The following is a 22,639-nucleotide window of genomic DNA, read 5'->3' as shown; positions in this document are numbered from 1 at the left end:
CTGTGAAATTTCCCTAGTCGCCACAGCCCGGCGCCTGTTCGGGTACACTGAGGGAGAATTTAGCATGGCCAATCCACCTAACCAGCAGGTCTTTTGGACTGTGGGAGGAAACCGAAGCACCCGGAGGAAACCCAGGCAGACACAGGGAGAACGTGCAGCAGATGCACAGATAGTGACCCAAGCCAGGAATCGAACCTGGGTCCCTGGCGCTTTGCCGCTGTGCTGCCCTGGCAAAGCAAACTTCATCACAATAAAACGTGTGAATCGCCTGAGCAGTCACGATAGGCACCAGCAGTTTATACTTCAAACACGTAAATGAGGCCTAAGGATTGTTTTGGGCCAGCCTGAGACAACCTGGGCAGTAGGAGTTACATGTGAAAGTAGGCCATTACCAATTTCTGCTTCGAATACCGGAAATATACCTGTCAGTGTCTAAAAGGTCTTTAATATATTCTATGAAAATCCTTCTTTGGAAGTTTACCATGAGGCCAGAAAAAAAGGCTTTAATTTTTGTCTCCCTTTTCATGGCCATGGCGCTTTTCAAAGCACTTTTACAGCCAATTGTTAAGGTATCTGAGCAGAAACCCAAAAGTATGTTATGATGCCCGACCAGACCCCCAACAGTTTATCGAATTTGGCATTAGTGTGAGGATAAGATGGTTTACTCCAGGTGCGATTCTATTGACACATTAGGAAATTTTTATCAAAAATACTTTATTTAACAATGCAGTTTAGCTATAACGAATGTATTAGCTTAACTTTTACCAATTCAAATATTTAAACATGACGAGACAATTTTTAACTGCTAACCTATTAGTTCCAATTTAAGAAATATTCCTCATATACATTAACTCCACTTCAAAATCAGTTAGCAAACAGCACAGCTTTGTGTCTTTACTTGTTAACAGTCCTAGAGCCTTTGAACACCCCTGAAGAGAGAGAGAAAGACAGAGAAACACCTGTCTTTTGACATCTCCAAAACAACAGCCTCCAGTTAGAGAGAGAGATACCTCTTGCTTCTTTCAGAACCAAGCAGAAATTGTCTGCTTTTCCCTGTAAGCTTAATTTCTGTTCTTAGCACACGACTCTGTTCCTTGTCAATCAACCTAATCAAACCCTACTCTGAAACCCCAGGGGGAAAAATCAAAAATAAGCAAAAATGCATTAATACCCCCCTAGCTAATGCAAAAGTGAGTTAACAATGGACCAACACCTGGAATATCATTTCTAAAATTGTTTCAGAATGAAGGGTTAAAACAGTATTAGCTTAAATTCTTTCACCTCGCACTTTGTCAAAATTCTATGAGCACAACTTTTAAAAGATGCCTTTAAGGCAAATAGTTATATTTTTTTAAGAAGCTGCATTTGAATGTATATCACCAATGTATTGAATTGTACACCAACAGGCCAGAAAAAGGTGGAGGCTGGTCTACCGATGGCTGCAGAGTGGTTACATCTGAGCTTGAATCAACTGCCTGTTTTTGCAATCACTCTACAAATTTTGCTTTGCTTTTCCAGCTTTATGAAGTGAAGGTAAAGTCACAAAGTAATAACATTTATTCTGTTTTTGTAGAAAATGCTTTTCATGATGTAAATACTGATATGTTCGTAGGAAAAAATCTTAGTCTAACTGCTGTGTTTAACAATTATAATCATTTTAATAGCTTTGTCGTGTAACCCATTCTAACCCATGAACCCAGTTTGTAACATCGTAACTATATTGTAAATGCCAGGGATATCCATCTGATAGGTCCAATTCCAATTGTTGGAGTCACTAAAATACTCATCTTTAGGTGGTAATCATGATCATTTATGCTGTTACAGTATTTTTGACTGGTCAGAAAAATACACCCTATTTATATTTCTAGAGAAGCTCTCGTGAAGAAGCTGTTCTTATGAATTTAACACTGATTGGCTGCACTATATCTCTCTGCGCATTGGTGATCACGTTGATTCTATTCTCAGTTGTGGGGTTAGTATTTTCTTATTTTCTGGTAATTCATGTATGCTATGCACCTTAAAGTATTTGTGTTTCAGCAATTCACATGCATTTTTATTTAAGTGTGCACTTTTTATTGTCCACATTGGACACTTGCTAATGTATCAACCAAGCAGTGTAGGACCAGGCTCACCAACTTGTGTCCATTAGGGATCATAGTGGCCAGTAAACTCTGCTAACAGAAGCCAGGAAATTCCTCAAAACACTTTGGGCAAAATGGTGTTGGTAATGGAAATGGGAAGCTTAGTACTTCTTCCCAGTGACATTGCCAGTAACTTGTAGCAACTCTGTGTTACATAGGTGGCCTCTGCTGGGAACTGGATGAGACTTTGACAGAACAATTGTTTGATCAAACAATGGGGAGAATTCTCTCTCATTCTTTCTGTCTATCCACCAGATATGAAGGGCGTTGAAAAAGAAGCATAGAAACATAGAAATTAGAATGAGGAGTAGCCATTCGGCCCTTCAAGCCTGCTCTATCATTCATCTTGATCATGGCTGATCATCGAATTCAATATCCTCATCCCCCTTCCCCCCCATATCCCTTGATCGCTGTGGCTCCAAGAGTTGTATCTAATTTCTTCTTGAAATCAGACAACGTTTTGGCCTCAACTACATTCTGTGGTAGTGAATTCCACCCATTCACCACCCTCTGGGTGAAGAAATTTCTCGTCACCTCAGTTCTAAAAGGTTTACCCTTTATCCTGAATCTATGACCCCCTAGTTCTGGACTCACCCACCATTGGGAACATCCTTTCTGAATCTACGCTGGCTAAACCTGTTAGAATTTTATGAGAACGTCATCTGACATTGATTTACACTTCATTCGAAAGCCCAGGGATTATACAAGCAATCACAAGACAGGTTTAATAACCTTTGCTGCATTTATAACTGTCGTTTGTGTTACTTCCTGCTTTTACATTCAGTCAATGTTTGTCATGCAGCGTTCCAAAATCAGATCGAACCACAGTGCACAAAAATCTCATCTGTGCACTGGTTGCAGCAGAGGCCCTTCTTGTGGCAAGCGATTCAGCAAAAACAAACCAGGTAAAAGAACATAGTCAAAAGGCACAAGTTAGTTCTGCAAATAATTGGTTAGAACTTTGCTTTGTCCAGAAAGAATAAAACCATAGCCAAGGGACAGCTGGCCAAACAAGTTAGACAGGGAAAATGAAGAACCATCGAGTGGAATTTTCCATATTTTGTGTCGACTCAGACGGGAAGAGTGATGTGCTGCTTGCTGACTCCGCTTCCGGCTTTTCCCGCCATATGCATTTTGGAAGGTTTAATAAAGATAGGAAATTTACAGTAAATGGCAGAACCCTTAAGAGTATTGATAGGCAGAGGGATCTAGGTGTTCAGGTACACAAGTCACTGAAAATGGCAACACAGGTGGAGAAGGTATGCTTGCCTTCATCGGCTGGGGCATTGAGTTTAAAAATTGGCAAGTCATGTTGCAGCTTTATAGAACCTTAGTTAGGCCGCACTTGGAATATGATGTTCAATTCTGGCTGCCACACTACCAGAAGGATGTGGAGGTTTTGGAGAGGGTACAGAAAAGATTTACCAGGATGTTGCCTGGTATGGAGGGCATTAGCTATGAGGAAATGTTGGAGAAACTTGGTTCGTTCTCACTGGAGTGACGGAGGTTGAGGGGAGACCTGATAGAAACTACATGATTATGAGAGGCATGGACAGAGTGGATAGTCAGAAGCTTTTTCCCAGGGTAGAAGAGTCAATTACTAGCGGGCATAGGTTTAAGGTGCGAGGGGCAAGGTTTAAAAGCGATGTACGAGGCAGATTTTTTACACAGAGAGTGGTGGGTGCCTGGAACTCGTTGCCGGGGGAGGTAGTGGAAGCAGATAAGGTAGTGACTTTTAAGGGGCGTCTTGCCAAGTACATGAATGAGATGGGAATAGAGGGGTATGGTCTCCGGAAGGGTAGGGGGTTTTAGTTAAGTCGAGCAGCATGGTCGATGCAGGCTTGGAGGGCCAAAGGGCCTGTTCCTGTGCTGTAATTTTCTTTGTTCTTTGTTCCTCCGTTTTGTTGATGTGAGGGAGAGATTATTGTTGCCGCATCAGTTCATCAGATTCTCTATCTCAGTCCTGTACTCTGTCTCGTTATTGTTTTAGATCCGACCCACTACGGTGGTGTCGTCAGCAAACTTGAAGATCGATTTAGAGGGGAATCTGGCCACACAGTCATAGGTGTATAAGGAGTATATTAGGGGGCTGAGAATACAGCCTTGTGGGATGCCGGTGTCGAGGACGATCATGGAGGTGGTGTTGTTGCCTATCCTTACTGATAGTGGTCTGTGAGTTAGGAAGTTCAGGATCCAGTCGCAGAGGGAGGTGCCAAGGCCCAGGCCATGGAGTTTGGAGATGAGTTTCGTGGGAATAAAAAATATTGAAGGCTGAGCTGTAGTCAATAAATAGGAGTCTGACATCGGTGTCCTTGTTATCTAGGTGTTCCAGGGTTGAGTGCAGGGCCAGGGAGATGGCGTCTGCTGTGGACCTGTTGCGGCGGTAGATTTTGTGCCCACAGCACATTTGCGCTCAAGGTGGACACGGGAGCAAAATTGCCCCCGATATTTTTACAAATTTTAAACCTGTAGCACATGTTTTAAGGAGTTGGAACTCAGGTTAGGATGATATTAAAATGAGGATTTAAATATGGAGATCAGCTCTGTGCCAATTTCTGGCACAGAGCTGACGACGCCAGAAATCCAACGGCTGGAGACACGCAGAGGCTGTGGCACCCAGCAGGAAGCCCACTTCACAGTCTCCGCTTATGTTTCCCAGCTGGGAGAATCACCTCCATGATGTCCCAGAGGAGGCAAGGACAGAATCTATTTGATAGAAGTAAGGAACAAAAAAGGTGCAGTTGCAGTTTTCGGGTCAGTCGAGAGGCCACACACTGTTGGAAAGGTTGTAGAGGAACATGTTTGTCAGGGAATTACAGAGAGGTGCAAAAATGAGAGAGTAGTTCTAACGCAGGCTTTAATTAGTAGCTGTCTAATGGGCAGAGAGGTGCAAGAGTTCGTTGAATGTGTTCGGGAAAATCTCCACAAACTAGTCCAATGAGAAAGGAGGTATTGCTAGACCTGGTTCTTGGGAATGAGCTGGGCCAAGTGAATCAGGTGTTAGTAGGAGAACATTTAGGGGACAGAGAGAATTGTATCATAAGGTTTAGGTTGACTCAAAAAGGGCAGGCAACAATCAGAGTAAGAATAATTAATTAGCAGAAAGCCAACTTCAGTGGGGGAAGAATAGATCTGGGCCAAATAAATTGGAGTAAAATGTTGGCAGAAAAACAGTAACTGGACAATGGACTACCTTCAAAGAAGAGATAGTTCAGGCACAGTCAAGGTGTATTCCCTGAAAACAGAAGGATGGGAAAAACAAATCCAGAGCTCCCTCAGTGACAAACAAGATAGCATTTAAGATAAAGAACAAAAAATGCACCAATGACAGATGTCAGTTAGAAAATACGATTGAGAGCGAGGCTGAATATTGAAGGTTCTGAGAGGAGGAATTCATAGAATTCCTATAGTGCAGAAAGAGGCCATTTGGCCCATCAAGTCTGCACCAACCACAATCCCACCCAGGCCCTATCCCTGTAACCCTACTTATTTACCCTACTAATCCTCTGACACTAAGGGTAAATTAGCATGGCCAATCCACCTAACCCACACATCTTTGGAGTGTGGCAGAAAACTGGAGCACCCGGAGGAAACCCACACAAACACGGGGAGAACGTGCAAGCTCCACACAGACAGTCACCCAAGCTGGAAATCAAACCCGGGTCCCTGGCGCTGTGAGGCAGCAATGCTAACGACTGTGCCATCGTGCTGCCTGTTCTGAAACAGCAAATAAGAAAAGCAAAGAGGGAGTATGAAAGATTGGCAGTCAACATAAAAGGGAAGCCTAAAGTCTTCCATTGGCATATAAATAGTAAAAGGAGGAGTAGGACCAATTAGCGACCAAAAAGAGGATGGACTGATGGAGACTGGGCATGGCTGAGGGATTAGATGAGTATTTGCACCTGTCCTTACCAAGAAAGAAGATGCAATCCAAGCCATGTTGAAAAAGGTGGTAGTTCAGACACGAGAAGGGTTTGCAATTGAGGGAAGTGTTGGATAGGTTATCTGCACTTAAATTTGATAAGACACCAGGTCCCGATGAGACACGTCATAGAATAGAATCATAGAATGCCTACAGTGCAGAAGGAGGCCATTCGGCCCATCAAGTCTGCACCGACCACAATCCCACCCAGGCCCTACCCCCACATATTTTACCCGCTAATCCCTCTAACCGACGCATCTCAGGAGTCTAAGGGGCAATTTTTAACCTGGCCAATCAACCTAACCCGCACATCTTTGGACTGTGGGAGGAAACCGGAGCACCCGGAGGAAACCCACGCAGACACGAGGAGAATGTGCAAACTCCACACAGACAGTGACCCGAGCCGGGAATCAAACCCGGGACCCTGGAGCTGTGAAGCAGCAGTGCTAACCACTGTGCTACCGTGCCGCCCCACGATACTGATGGAGTGGAACACGTCCAACGATACTGATGGAGTGGAAATTGCAGAGGCACTGGCCATAATTTTTCAGTCCTCCTTAAACTCAGAAATGGTTCAACTTGGGGGTCTGCAGAATCCAAAATGTTGCAACCTTATTCAAAAAAATGTGCAAGATAAGCCCAGCAACGACACACCAGTCAGTTTAACTTCAGTGGTGGGGAGACTTTTATAAATAAATAAGTCAGAACAAAATTAATAGTCCCACATACAAATGCGGGTCAGTTATAGAGTCATAGAGGTTTACAGCATGGAAACAGGCCCTTCGGCCCAACTTGTCCATGCCACCCTTTTTTTGTTTAAAACCCCTAAGCTAATCCCAATTGCCCACATTTGGCCCATATCCCTCTGTACCCATCGTACCCATGTAACTATCTAAATGCTTTTTAAAAGACAAAATTGTACCCGCCTCTACTACTACCTCTGGCAGTTTGTTCCAGACACTCACCACCCTCTTTGTGAAAAAACTGCCCCTCTGGACACTTTTGTATCTCTCCCCTCTCACCTTAAACCTATGCCCTCTAGTTTTAGACTCCCCTACCTTTGGGAAAATATATTGACTATCTAGCTGATCTGTGCCCCTCATTATTTTATAGACCTCTATAAGATCACCCCTCAGCCTCCTACGCTCCAGAGAAAAAAGTCCCAGTCTATCCAGCCTCTCCTTATAACTCAATCCATCAAGTCCCGGTAGCATCCTAGTAAATCGTTTCTGCACTCTTTCTAGTTTAATAATATCCTTTCTATAATAGGGTGACCAAAATTGCACACAGTATTCCAAATGTGGCCTTACCAATGTCTTGTACAACTTTAACAAGACATCCCAACTCCTGTATTCAATGTTCTGACCAATGAAACCAAGCATGCCGAATGCCTTCTTCACCACTCTGTCCACCTGTGACCCCACTTTCAAGGAGCTTTGAACATGTACCCCTAGATCTCTTTGTTCTGTAACTCTCCCCAACACCCTACCATTAACTGAGTAAGTCCTGCCCTGGTTCAATCTACCAAAATGCATTACCTCGCATTTGTCTAAATTAAACTCCATCTGCCATTCGTCAGCCCACTGGCCCAATTGATCAAGATCCCGTTGCAATTGGAGATAACTTTCTTCACTGTCCACTATGCCACCAATCGTAGTGTCATCTGCAAACTTACTAACCATGCCTCCTATATTCTCATCTAAATCATTAATATAAATGACAAATAACAGTGGACCCAGCTCTGATCCCTGAGGCACACCGCTGGTCACAGGCCTCCAGTTTGAAAAACAATTCTCTACAACCACCAGAAGCCAATTTTGTATCCATTTAGATACCTCACCCTGGATCCCGTAAGATTTAACCTTATGCAACAACCTCCAATGCGGGTACCTTGTCAAAGGCCTTGCTAAAGTCCATGTAGACAACATCAACTGCACTGCCCTCATCTACCTTCTTGGTTACCCCTTCAAAAAACTCAATCAAATTTGTGGGACATGATTTTCCACTCACAAAGCCATGCTGACGGTCCCTAATCAGTACTTGCGTCTCTAAATGCCTGTAGATCCTGTCTCTCAAAATACCTTCCAACAATGTACCCACCACAGATATGAGGCTCACTGGCCTGTAGTTCCCAGGCTTTTCCCTGCAGCCCTTTTTAAACAAAGGCACAACATTTGCCACTCTCCAATCTTCAGGCACCTCACCCGTGACTCGATGATTCAAATATCTCGGCTAAGGGGACCCGCAATTTCCTCCCTAGCCTCCCACAACGTCCTGGGATATACCTCATCAGGTCCCGCAGATTTATCTACCTTGATGCGCTTTAAGACTTCCAGCACCTTCTTCTCTGTAATATGTACACTCCTCAAGACATCACTATTTATTTCCCCAAGTTCCCTAACATCCATGCTTTTCTCAACAGTAAATACTGATAAGAAATATTCATTTAGGATCTCACCCATCTCTTGATGACCTTGTTGATCCTTAAGAGGCCCGACTCGTTCCCTTGTTACTCTTTTGCCCTTTATGCATTTGTAGAAGCTCTTTGGATTCTCCTTTGCCTTATCTGCCAAAACAATCTCGTGTCCCCTTTTTGCCCTCCTGATTTCTCTCTTAACTCTACTCCTACACTCCCTATACTCTTCAAGGGATTCACTTGATCCCAGCTGCCTATGCATGTCATGTGCCTCTTTCTTCTTCTTCCCAAGTCATCCAGGGTTCCCTACTTCTGCCAGCCTTGCCCTTCACTCTAAGAGGAATGTGTTTACCCTGAACCCTGGTTAACACACTTTTGAAAGCGTGCCATTTACCAGACATTCCTTTACCTTCCCACAGACTCCCCCAATTAACTTTTGAAAGTTCCTGCCTGATACCATCAAAATTGGCCTTGCCCCAATTTAGAATTTTAACTTTTGGGACAGACCTATCATTCTCCATAGCTATCTTAAAACCAATCGAATTATGGCCATTGGTCCCAAAGTGATCTCTCGCTAACACTTCTGTCACCTGCCCTTCCTTATTTCCCAAGAGGAGGTCAAGTTTTGCCCCCTCTCTAGTCGGGCCATCCACATACTGAATGAGAAATTCCTCCTGAATACACTCAACAAATTTCTCTCCATCCGACCCTCTAATACTATGGCTGCCCCAGTCAATGTTGGGAAAGTTAAAATCTCCGACTATTACCACTCTATTTTTCTTGGAGCCATCTGTAGTCTCCTTACATATTTGCTCCTCAATTTTCCGCCGACTATTTGGGGGCCTATAGTACAACCCTATCAAAGTGATTTCCCCCTTCTTATTTCTCAGTTCTATCCATATAGCCTCAGTGGCTGAACCCTCGGCTATATCCCCTGTCAGTACGGCCGTGATGCTTTCCCTAATCAAAAGTGCAACTCCCCCTCCTCTCTTACCTCCTGTTCTATCTTTCCTATAACATCTGTACCCTGGAACATTAAGCTGCCAGTCCTGTCCCTCCCTTAGCCATGTTTCAGTAATTGCTATAATATCCCAGTCCCATGTACCCATCCATGTCCTGAGTTCATTTGCCTTGTCCATCAGGCCTCTTGCATTGAAATAAATGCAGTTTAATCTGGACTTCCCAGTTAATCAGGCATGAAAGCGAAAATCACGTTTAACTAACTTGATGGAGTTTTTTGAAGCGGTAACAGGCATGGTTGATGAGGGTAATACTGTTGATGTGGTGTACTTGGACTTCCAAAATGCATTTAATACAGTGCCACACAACAGACTTGTGAGAAAGATTATAGGTCATGGGATAAAGGTTCAGGAAAGTTTAATGAGAATGGTTCCAGGGATGAGAAACTTCAGTTATAAGGATAGATTTGAGAAGTCAAAAGATGTGCAGGTTAGGTGGATTGGCCATGCTAAAATGCCTGTTAGTGCCTAAGATGTGTAGGTCAGGTGGATTAGCCATGGTAAGTGCGTATGGTTACGAGGGGGAGGGTCTGGGTGAGATGCTCTTTCGGAGAATCGGTGCATTATGATGGGATAAATGGCCTCCTTTTCACTGCAGGGACTCCATGGTTCTAAGTTAGCACTGTTTTCCTTGGAGAAGCAGAGACTGAGAGGAGATCTCAAAAGAGGTACTCAATCACAAGAACATAAGAACATAAGGACTAGGGGCAGAAATAGGCCATCTGGCCCCTCGAGCCTGCTCCGCCATTCAATAAGATCATGGCTGATCTTTTTGTGGACTCAGTTCCACTTACCCGCCCCTCACCATAACCCTTAATTCCTTTACTGTTCAAAAATGTATCTATCCTTGCCTTAAAAACATTCAATGAGGTAGCCTCAACTGCTTCACTGGGCAGGGAATTCCACAGATTCACAACGCTTTGTGTGAAGAAGTTCCTCCTCAACTCAGTCCTAAATCTGATCCCCCTTATTTTAAGGCCATGCCCCGTAGTTCTAGTTTCACCTGCCAGTGGAAACAACTTCCCTGCTTCTATCTTATCTATTCCCTTCATAATCTTATATGTTTCTGTAAGATCGCCCCTCATTCTTATGAATTCCAATGAGTATAGCCCCAGTCTACTCAATCTCTCCTCATAAGCCAACCCTCCCTACTCCAGAATCAACCTAGTGAATCTCCTCTGCACCCCCTCCAGTGCCAGTATATCCTTTCTCAAGTAAGGAGACCAAAACTGTACACAGTACTGCAGGTGTGACCTCACCAGCACCTTATACAGCTGCAACATAACCTCGCTGTTTTTAAACTCCATCCCTCGAGCAATGAAGGACAAAATTCCATTTGCCTTCTTAATTACCTGCTGCACCTGCAAACCAAATTTTTGTGATTTCTGCGCAAGGACACCCAGGTCCGTCTGCACAACAGCATGCTGTAATTTTTTACCATTTAAATAATAATTTGCTGTTATTCCTACCAAAATGAATGACCTCACATTTACCAACATTGTACTCCATCTGCCAGACCCTTGTCCATTCACTTAGACTTTTGCAGACTTTCAGTGTCCTTTGCACACTTTGCTTGCCACTCATCTTAGTGTCATCTGTGAATTTTGACACACTATACTTGGTCCCCAACTCCAAATCATCTATGTAAATCGTAAACAATATTGATCCCTGAGGCACGCCATTAGACACTGATCGCCAACCAGAAAAATACCCATTTACCTTCACTCTTTGCTTTCTGTTAGTTAACTAATCCTCTATCGATACTAATATATTACCGTAACACTGTGCACCTTTATCTTATGTAGCAGTCTTTGGTGCGGCACCTTGTCAAATGCCTTCTAGAAATCCAGATATACCACATCCACAAGTTCCCCATTGTTCACCGCGCACGTGATGATCTCAAAGAATTCCACCAATTTAGTTGACCATGACCTGCCCTTCATGAACCCATGCTGCATCTTCCCAATGGGACAATTTATATCCAGGTGTCTTGCTATTTCTTCCTTGATAATAGATTCAAGCATTTTCCCTACTACAGAAGTTAAGCTAACCGGCCTATAGTTACCCGCCTTTTATCTATCTCCTTTTTTAAACAGTGGCGTCACATTTGCTGTTTTCCAATCTGTGGGAACCACCCCAGAGTCCAACGAATGTTGGTAAATTACCACTAGTGCATTTGCTATTTCCCCCACCATCTCTTTTAGTACCCTGGGATTCATTCCATCAGGGCTTTAGTCCCATTAGCTTGCCCAACATTACCTCTTTAGTGATACTGATAGTTTCCACGTCCTCATAAGAGGTCTGGAGAGAAACTGTTCCTACTTGTGAAAAGATCCATTGTGAAGTGCCCTCTTTCTCTCTTACCTGTACTGCCGGCTGTTGCTCCTTCCGGGCTGGAGAAGCTCCATATTTGCCCTCCAATTTCAAAATTCTGTCTGCCATCCTTATTTGGTCAGTGGGCCCACCCTCTAGCTGCTGATTGGCCAATTTGGGGAAATCACATTTCCCACACCATGCGTAAATCCCATTTGACTCCAGTTTCAGATTTTCAACCCACAACCCAAAATCCTGCCCTTGACACCTGACAGCATGGAAGTTGTTCATGGGGGTCAAGGGAACTGATGGCCAGGATGACGTCAAAGCGATGAGCAGGGTGAAAGCCAGACTGAAGGACTTTGAACAGGGAGCTCCTAAGCTATGGGGATGCACCTGAAAGGTGATAAAAGTGCAACTTTCATCTCACCAATGCCCCATTTTTCAGTATGTATGAAGTAAAAGTGTAAACATGTTTTTAGAGAACCTGACTACTGGCATTGTGTCTGATGCCTATTCTCTGCGAGTTTTCATGTAGGTTGCCAATGCTTCCCCCCACCCCCAGCAGCCTCTTGAGGATATTTAACCCAGATCCTAAAGGATGCTTGGAACTCTCTTACAATTTCGGTTTTCTAGTGGGCAGAACCCACTGTGGATGCTTTGTCCAATCAAAATGACCATTGAGGGGCCATAAGATGTAGGAGCAGAATTAGTCCATTTGGCCCATCGAGTCTGCTCTGCCATTCAGTCATAGCTGATAAGTTTCTCAACCCCATTCTCCCGCCTTTTCCCTGTAACCTTTGATCTCCTTACCAGTCAAGAACCTATCTATCTCTGCCTTAAATATACTCAATGACCTGGCTTCCACAGCTTTCTGTGGCAATACGTTCCATAGATTCACCACCCTCTGGCTGAAGAAATTCCTCCTCATCTCAGTTCTAAAGGGTCGTCCCTTTACTTTGAGGTTGTGCCCTCAGATCCTAGTCTCTCCTACGAAAGTTAAAGTAAAGTTTATTTTTTCATCACAAGTAAGGCTTACAGTAACACTGCAATGAAGTTACTGTGAAATTCCCCTAGTTGCCACACTCCGGTGCCTGTTCGGGTCAATGCACCTAACCAGCATGTCTTTCAAACTGTGGGAGGAAACCGGAGCACCTGGAGGAAACTCACGCAGACACGGGGAGAACGTGCAACCTCTACACAGACAGTGACCCAAACTGGGAATCGAACCTGGGACCCTGGCGCTGTGAGGCAGCAGTGCTAACCACTGTGCCAACCCTAATGGAAATAACTTTTTGTTGTCCTCTTGATATCACTGCAGGCCTGTCAAAAATGACTTGAAACCAACCTTTTAAATGCACCTTTCAACACACTGAAGGAAGTTCCAAGTGCTTCCTTGAAAATACCTACCTCCACATTTGGGAACATCTCGCTTGGCTCCAAGAAAGAGCTGACAGATTTCTCAAGCCCCACCCCTTCCCTCCCCCATCAGTGAGATGCCTGTCATAAAATTATGCAAAATTAGACAGGTCATTTGGCCTGACTGGTTCATATTGGTGTTTGTACTCTACATGGATCTCCTCCGCTTCCAGTGGTGTTTTCCAACCTCACCCCTCTCTTCATTGTTGAGATGTTTGCCAATGCTTCCTCAGCGCTGGCAACTTCCTGTGGACACTAAAATGTGGGTCTCACACACGGGTCATCAGCCGAAAGCAGCAGACTTTCCAGCCTGCCAATAAAAAAACAAAATAATCCACAACATGTTTGAAGACTTCAAATAAAAGAAGAGGTGAAAGATGAAATGATAGTTGGAGAGGTTTGATGGGTTACAAATATTATTTTTGTCGATGTTGGAAGACAGAGGGAGACAACCAGAGCGAGGTGCACCGTTAGTTAACCATGTTGGCAAGCATGGGGGCAGGTAGGATTAGTGATTAAGTGGCCAGAAGCTAGCTGAGGAGGGAAAATAGGTAAAGTCTGGTGATGGCAGGCCAGGGAAAGATGAGAGTAAAACTGCAAATACTCAGGGAATTGGAGATAGTATGAATGGATGCGTGGTGGAACAGAAAATAGAGGGGCAAGAGATATTGATAGATAAAAACTAAAATTATCTTTGCTGAAATAGTGGAGTTCACCGATAGGCTTAAGAGTATATTCTGATTGGTTAATTATAACAGACTTATCTATCTGTTAACATTATATTAAATAATGGGAAAATATAACTAATTTATTATATGTTAGATCGCATAATGAGTAACAAAAATGTCAGTTTGGCTAGATTTTTGTAGAAAGTGCTTCTAACTGTAAAGAACATAATATTGCCTCATTTATCTCTGATTGCCCATCCATTTTTCTCAGTTTTCTGTAAGACTTGTGCATGTAAGATACAATTGACCTGAATTGCAGAATTTATTTTTCTCTATTTTTCCCACTAGGTGGCATGCTCTGTTGTAACAGCGATGCTACATCTGCTCTTCCTGGCTGCTTTTGCCTGGATGCTGGTGGAAGGAATACTTCTCTGGAGCAAAGTTGTCACCGTCAATATTAGTGAAGAAAAGAGAATGAAGTACTACTATCTGATTGGTTGGGGTAAATTAATCTTCATTTCAGTGCTTATTGCACTGTTCTTGTTCATATTTTTCTTAACCCTTACTTTTAACTTGGGCAAGTGGAGAATTATGGAGCTAAGAGGGTTGGAGAGTTAAAAAAGCTATAGTTGCAATGCAGGTGGAAATTATTCATCCTGTGTTGTTTCACCCGACTCTCTGTGAGAGCAATTGAGCTAGCCCCACTCCCCTGCCTTTATAATCAAATCAAAATGAAGCCTTTTTAAACTTCCAGGATTCATGTATCACAGAATTAGAATCGCGGCTCAGAAGACAGCCATTCATCTCATCATGTCTTTACCCACCCACCAAATGAGCATCATGATTTAGTGCCATTCCCCTGCCTTTTCCCTGTACCCCTGCACATTGTTTTTTTTTCAAGTAATCATCTCCAGCCTTATTGAATACCTCAATTGAACCTGCACACTCACAGGGGGAGGCAGTGGTCTCGTGGTATTATCACTAGACTATTAGTCTACTCAGCGAATGTTCTGGGGACCCGGGTCCGAATCTCACCACGGCAGATGGTGGAATTTGAATTCAATAAAAAATATCTGGAACTAAGAATCTACCGATGATCATGAAACCATTGTTGATTATTGGAAAAACCCATCGGGTTCACTAATGTCCTTTAGGGAAGGAAATCTGCCTCCTTACCTGGTCTGGCCTACTCCAGACCAACTCTCAACTGGTTGACTCTCAACTGCCCTTGCAACTAAGAATGACTGAGTGTCTGGAAAACTGAAAGACCAGATCTGAAGATCAGTACACCAAAGACCCAATTTATGGACTGCCAGTCTGAGTATAGGGAAGAGGACCACAGTAAAGATGTAATAAAGTGAGTAGTTCCATGTGCCCTGGGGTAAGTCGTGCCAGATGATGGAAATATGGACCCCAAGTAAAATGGAGAAGTCCAAAGAAGAGATCAGCAAAAACTTCTTGTTTACTTAAGGATATGATTAGCAGTCAACATACCATGCTCAGGTAGCTATTTAAATTGTAAGTTTTGAACCTTGGGATTAATTTATGAGGTATTTTTTTCTTGGCGACAGCTTTCTAAAATATCATTAAAATGTTAAGCTCAAATTTAGCGAACCCAATCATATCTTCAAGAACTCCATTGCACTTAGTAAAATAAAAAGATGTTTATATTTCTGGGAGCACAGGTATTGTTATCCCCTTGAAAAATTTTATATCTTAAAAAGATCTGTGAATTGCTAGTCCCTTATCTGCAGCAAAACTGGAATATAGCTGTGTTAATCAAAGATTTCTGCTCCATGCTTCTGAACGTTGGGCTAAATGTTTGATCAGGCATCCCTTCTGGGCCCATTGCACCAAGGACTGTTCCAGAATATTCACCATGTGCCTGATGGACACACCTGCAACAATACTCAAGGCTCAATATCATAGGAACAAGAGTAGGTCATTCAGTCCAACGAGCCTGTTCTGCCATTTAATGAGATCATGATTGATATGTGGCCTGATTCTATATACCTGCTTTTGGCTCATATCCCTTAATATCTTCGGTTAACACAAATGTACCTATCATATAGAACTAATCAGTCTATTTTATTGACATTCCATCCACCAGCTTAAACATTCACTCCTTCTACCAACAGGTGAGCCGTGATTGCCATGAGTGCAATTTATAGTAGGCACCGCACCAAATCCCCAAGGCATTTTCAGCAATACCTCTCAAAGTAACAACCTTCACCAAGAGGGACAAGGGCAACAGGTGCTTGGCAACACCATGACCTCCAACCCCAGCAATTTTAAACTCTCCCACTTCCTAAGGTGATCCTAAGATTTGAAACTGGATTGAAATACTAACATGAGGGCCATTGTACATAGTTTTAAGATGCTCTATGCACTTTTTAAAAACTGGCACGAAGGGTAAATAAACATCTTAAATCACTGATGGTGGTCATGTTAATGGAGAAAATCTCTGAAGAGGGAATTATGTTCTTGAAATTAGTGGAATCTTTCTGAAGATATGCTGTAACTAAAAAGTGAAAGAACAAAGCAGACGATAGAGTCCACCAGATGACAAAGAGGAAGAGAAAGGTGACGAGATAAATTAAGAAGGACTGGAAGAACGTGCGGCAGGAAGATAGACAAAAATTCAGAGAGCAAAATAGCCACTCTTTAAATAGGTGCAGCACTTTGGCACAGTGGTTAGTATTACTGCCTCACAGCGCCAGGGACCCAGGTTCGATTCCTGGCTTGGGTCACCTACCGTGCGGAGTTTGCACGTTCTCTCCGTGTCTGCTTGGATTTCCTCCGGGTGCTCCGGTTTCTTCCAAAGTCCGAAAGACATGCTGGCTAGGTGCATTGGCCATGCTAAATTCCCACTCAGTGTACCTGATCAGGTGCTGGAGTGTGACGACTAGGGGATTGTCACAGAAACTTAATTGCAGTATTAATGTAAGCCTACTTGTGAGATTAATAAATAAATAAACCTAAACATAAATTAAGAGTATTAGGAGACATATGTGTAGCATGCTTGGAGAGGACATGAGACTTAGGAGCTATAGTTTCCAAAGCTTTCCACCGATGTGTGTATTCTCACCTTATATCTGGGTATGTTTTGGAGTGATTGATTGGCAAGATTGATTCTCAACTCTGTTACACCATATGATGACCAGGATGGCAAATGAGATGTACCTTGGTATAAAAATCAAGTACCACAGGCACTGTAAATCTGAAATGAAAACGGAAAATCCTCGCAGTCTCAGCAACTCAGGCAGCACCTGTTGAGAGAGAAACAGAGTTAATGTTTCGAGTCATCATATAGACCCTGGTCTCTTTTTGTCCAGCAATTCAGGGAGGACGTGGACGTGTGGGGAGGAAAGGAGAGGATGAATGATGGGGGATTTCATCATATGGGGGAGGGTCTTGCGTTCCATGCATGAAACGCATCACTTTTTCACATATGGAGATTTAAATCTGATTAACCAGGGTTGCATGTTTGTACAGGGGCCCAGTTCATTGCATAATTATTTATGGCCCCACATCTAACCCACAGTTCCGACAGATATAGGACCCGATTTTACCATTGCAGGCGCGAAAACGTGGTAAAGTCGGGTGTGAGGCTATTATCGCGATCTGCGCCCAGGTCCGCGCAGATTGCCACTTTACCGAAACCCGGGAATGGCGGCAATTCGATTCGCGCCCAAAACGAGCACAACGGCGATTTAAATGCATTTGCATGCATTTAAATTGAATTAATGAACTGCCCGCCCAACTTTATCAGCATTTCCCCCTTTACCACCGCGTTTGCCAATCCGGAACTGTGCCGTAACGGACCTGCTAAATAAAAGTCTGAATCGGGCGCTCCAGCTTCTGAAGAGCGCGTTCAGTGTTTCCAACGGTTCCCTGACTCAGATCAGTGGTGGGGGAGGAGGAGGGAGGCGGGCCTGATCATTCTCTGGTTGGGGTGGAGGGGAGTGAGGCCAGATTGTTGTCTGGTGGGGGGGGGGGGAGGAGAAGGTGGGTCAGATGTTCCTCTTGGGCGGGTGGGGTGAGTGAGGCCAGACCATTCTCTGGGGGGGAATGAGTGAGGCCAGATCGTTGTCTGGGGGGGGGGCGGGGGGGAATGAGTGAGGCCAGATCATTGTCTGGGGGGTGGGGGGGGAAATGAGTGAGGCCAGATCATTGTCTGGGGGGTGGGGGGGGAAATGAGTGAGGCCAGATCGTTGTCGGGGGGGGGGGGAGTGAGACGGGTAAGATGTATCTCAGACACCGGGGGGGGCAGATGGATCTCTGGTGGGGTGGGGGCAGACGGATCTCCGGTGGGGGTGCGGGGGGGGGGGCCCGCTGCCACTCTGCGGGCGATCGTTCTGGGTAGTGGGGGGGGGGGTGGATAAGGGGGACAGTGATGTGTGTGGGTAGCGGGGGGGTGGATAAGGGGGACAGTGATGTGTGTGGGTAGTGCGGGGATTGATAAGGGGGACAGTGATGTGTGTGGGTAGCGGGGAGGGGGTAGATAAGGGGGACAGTGATGTGTGTGGGTAGCGGGGGGATGGATAAAGGCGACAGTGATGTGTGTGGATAGTGGGAGCGGTGGATAAGGGGGACAGTGATGTGTGTGGGTAGTGAGGGGGTGGATAGGGGGATAGTGATGCGTGTGGGTAGTGGGGGCTGGATAAGGGGGACAGTGATGTGTGTGGGTAGTGGGGGGGGGGTGGATAAGGGGGACAGTGATGTGTGTGGGTAGTGGGGGAGTGGATAATGGGGACTGTGATGTGTGTGGGTAGTGGGGGGGTGGATAATGGGGACTGTGATGTGTGTGGGTAGTGGGGGGGTGGATAAGGGGGACAGTGATGTGTGTGGGTAGTGGGGGGGTGGATAAGGGGGACAGTGATGTGTGTGGGTAGTGGGGGGGGTGGATAAAGGGGGCAGTGATGTGTGTGGGGGCCATCGCTCCCACTTGTCGCTCCCGGGCCGCTTTCTCCGCTTTCTGCGGCTCAGGAGCGATCTGACACGGGCGCGCTTTTTCAAATTATTTTTCCAACTGCGCACGCGCAGTTCGGAGCTCCGATGGTTTCGGCCGCGCTAATCCCCGCCCACAGCGCGAATGGGACTGGAGATGGATGAGAGCGTACGGGGGCGCCTGAAAGCAGATCTCCAAGTCGGATCTGCATTACGCTCAGATTCAGCACTGAGAATGAAAATGATAAAATCGGGCCCATAGTCTGTATACTTGACTGACACTTGAATGACCCGACATCCCCTCTTGCGCCTGTGTTCAGTGCCTGTACTTGAGACTGAATCATCAATGTTGTGTTTAATTTTAAAGCGTCAGTGAAGCATTTTGCTTTGTTGATTGCAACAACTATTCTTCAGCGGTGAAATCTAATGCTTGTAACGACTCATAGGAATTCGATTTGGGAAAATAAAATGAACGAAATTCAGTTTTTAAAAAATATATTGCACACAAAAAAAAGGAAGCAATGGAAACACTTATTAATGAGAAGCAGGAAACATTTTCTACATTTTTTCTTTAGGATTCCCAGTTTTTATTGTGGCCATCACCCTAGCAACAGCTGGTGACAAATACATAGCAGACAATCACTGTTGGCTGAACGTTCAGAGTGAGATCATCTGGGCCTTTGTTGGGCCAGTCCTTTTTACTTTAACAGTGAGTACTTTAGTCCATTTGAATTCTGTACTGACATACTAAATGAAAATGTAATATTTTCCATTAAAATATATACCTAAGCTCAAAATTCCAATTCAAAACTAAAACTATTAGGGTAGCAGCCTTTATAAAAGGTTACAGAATAAATCTATGACTATTATTTAACATTTAAGCTATGATTGCTTTTCATGCCAGTAATCTTTGTCAGAGATCTGCTTTTTGTCACACTCATTTCTAGTTAAGTTTGCTTCAGATGTACCGATGATTCTTTTTAATTGAAATCTGTGCAATGTTATTAATAATCATTATTGCACGCATAATGTAGAATTCTTGTGATTTAGTATAGATGTGTCGTGGCAAAATTTTAAAATATTGAACCATTGTTTTCTAAATACTAGAAACTTTTCTGGTTATGGACGTTTCCTATTCAGAAATCCGGGTGATGTGATTTTTGGAGTCAGTATATTGGCCAAGATTGCTGTCTATTCCGAATTATAGCTGCCTATTTACAGTTTTAGGTTATGACACTGAGTCAGTACACAACTGTACAAGTCAGCGTTAAGCATCTAGAAAGTAAGAAATGAAGCACCTGACCCTTATGGGTGATGTTTAATGGGATCTGTAAGAGCGGGAAACATAATGAATGTAATTAGGCAGGAGCCAAAATCTGGGTCTTCCATTATTTGAACAGCACCTGGACAGGCTCTATTCCCTGCAAGCCACCAACAACATTTTGAACATGAACTGCTGCCACCCCATCCCCACTTGCCACACTTGGCTCCCTGGAGTTGCAACCATCACCCTCAGTCACCTTTGACCTTCCCTCCACCACCCCCACCCCTCGCTCCATCAACCTAGCCCTGCCTTCTGTGACCCTTGAACCACTCACCACCCTTGATCAACTGTCTGTCAACCTATAGCTGCTCCCCAGTCACCATCAAGTACCCTGCACCCTTGACCTGCCAACTGTCATCCTCGGCCCTCTCCCTGTCACTCTTGGCTATTCTCGACTCTCCCAGCCTCACCATTAACCTGCCATCATTTGCCTTTGATCTCCCTCTATCGTGCTTGTGCCACCCTCAGCAGAAATTAACCTTCGTACTGTCATTCAGCTCTCTCCCTCTTTCTCCATGACCCTTCTTAGGATCTCCTTAACCCGAATGCCCACCTAGACGTGAGTCACTCACTCACCTGATGAAGGAGCAGCGCTCCAAAAGTTTGCGATTCAAAATAAACCTGTTGGACTTTAACCTGGTGTTGTGAGACTTCTTGCTGTGCTCACCCCAATCCAACGCCGGCATCTCCACATCACATCCCCCAGGAAGACTACCTCACCTGCAATATGCCAACTTTAACCGGTCATGAATCTGAAGGCGTGTTTGTCATTTGCTAATTGCAAAGGTACAATTTAATCTGGTGCCCATGGGTTGTATTGAGTATGCATTAGGTGCTAATTTTAAAAAATGGGTTCCTGCTGTTTGCCATCAGGAATTGTGATCCACCTTCAAGCCGTCGCCAACTTACTCCCCAGCATTCACCCTGCTGTCAGAAAACTAACTATTTAACAACCTCGTTTCCCATGCTGCATGTTTCATTAGATTCTGCCCATTAATTAGGAGACACGTCTAATATAATCCTACCTCCAAGATTAAGTCGGTAGCATACGAGGAACTCGTGCCTTGTGTTTCCCGATGGCTGAAAGATGGCGTGCAACAGGTGAGATTGTTCAGTCTTTGAATCTGAGGTGAGGTTTCTCTAACTCAGCAATACAGGGGACGGCACTGGGGAAGGTAGACGGTCCAGTAATAATGATGAGGGAGTGGACGTGAGCGGTGTTGGGATCCTCAAACCACCCAGCGATTGGGCTGGCAAGAGAGTGGGCTGGTGCTTAGGTCCTCAAATGGCAGCACGTTTGGGGGCAGGTGGGGTGGATGCATCTAAAGAGAACTAGATTCCTGCCTCTACGGTGGGGTCCATTGTTGCAGCAGTCTCATCCCATGTGTCCAAGGGAAGCAGCTACAGCATGTATAACAGGCCAACAGTCAGGATGGGGACTTTGAGTTTGAAGCAGGGCAGGTCCAGCTGCAGGGGGCAGGTCAATAGTGACTGATGGAGGGTTGAGGGAAAGTGTTGACAGGTGAAGGATAATAGACAGAGGCTTCAGGATGATGGCAAGAAGGTCAAGGGTGAGGGACAGAAAGTCGAGGGTTAATGACTTTGGGTCAGTTGTGATGGTCAGTCTTCCAGGAAACTGGGGGAGCAAGCAGCGTGGTATTGGGAAATGAAAGGAAACTCGAGAGTGACGGGAGGTGCATGGATTCCAGCTGCAGGGTAACAATGTTAGTGTTCATCCACGTGGCTGCTGGAGATCACATGCTGCTCTCCCAGAAGATCATGAGAGACGTGTCAGGGATGATCTCATTATCGATCATTTTGAACAAGAATATTGCGCCTACCTGACTTTCATTTCCTCATCTGCAAACCTTTGCTTGCTCTGATTGTGCACCCACCTCTGCCAGCCTCCATCTGAAGCTACCTTACTGGACACGTCATCGACTCCAAGAAGGCCAAGGCAGGGGAGGGGGGCACGGAACTGTTCTCACATTTGGATGAAAAAAGATGCCTCGCCCCGAGGATACTAACTTTGCACTGACACTCAAGTCAGTGAATCTATTATGAGCCATCTCTCTGTTCCTTGCCTACATTGTCAAGGCCATGATTGCACAAGCAGCACATCACTTCTCACACTCACAAGTGACCTCAGCCGATATCCTTGACATGTCATTTTTTTAAAAATTAGCGAAGCGGAATGGGAGAATAACCCCCAGAGTTTCTTGAAAGTGCTATCACAGTACCCAAATTGCAACATCAGATGGCAGTGTGGAGTGCGCAGATGGCTGTGAATGAAGGAAAGCTATCTGAGGTAACTCAGAAGAAGCAAAACGCGCAAAAAGTAAATGAAGCGGTTCTACAGGAAGATTTGAAGAGCGCAATTCAAGCTGAGTGAACGAGACAATGCACTGAAACCCAGAGTGCGTTGGCAAGAGGTCAACAAAAAAATACATAGCTGAAAGAACAGTTG

General features: G+C 44.6%; 1 protein-coding gene across 1 annotated transcript in view; it reads left to right on the top strand.

Moving 5' to 3' along the window:
* LOC144503059 (adhesion G protein-coupled receptor D2-like) overlaps positions 1-22,639 on the top strand; it is a 98,534-nt gene that overhangs the window by 44,027 nt on the left and 31,868 nt on the right. Inside the window, exons 14-18 of the mRNA XM_078227561.1 lie at positions 1,407-1,533; positions 1,869-1,972; positions 2,944-3,046; positions 14,247-14,400; positions 19,424-19,557. Coding sequence (XP_078083687.1) covers positions 1,407-1,533; positions 1,869-1,972; positions 2,944-3,046; positions 14,247-14,400; positions 19,424-19,557 — 622 coding nt within the window. The remainder of the gene's footprint in view (positions 1-1,406; positions 1,534-1,868; positions 1,973-2,943; positions 3,047-14,246; positions 14,401-19,423; positions 19,558-22,639) is intronic.

The sequence above is a fragment of the Mustelus asterias genome, chromosome 13 (assembly GCF_964213995.1).
Source record: "Mustelus asterias chromosome 13, sMusAst1.hap1.1, whole genome shotgun sequence".
Taxonomy (NCBI): Eukaryota; Metazoa; Chordata; class Chondrichthyes; order Carcharhiniformes; family Triakidae; genus Mustelus; species Mustelus asterias.
Note: the sequence above shows the minus strand (reverse complement) of the source record. Positions and strands in the feature narration are given on the sequence as shown.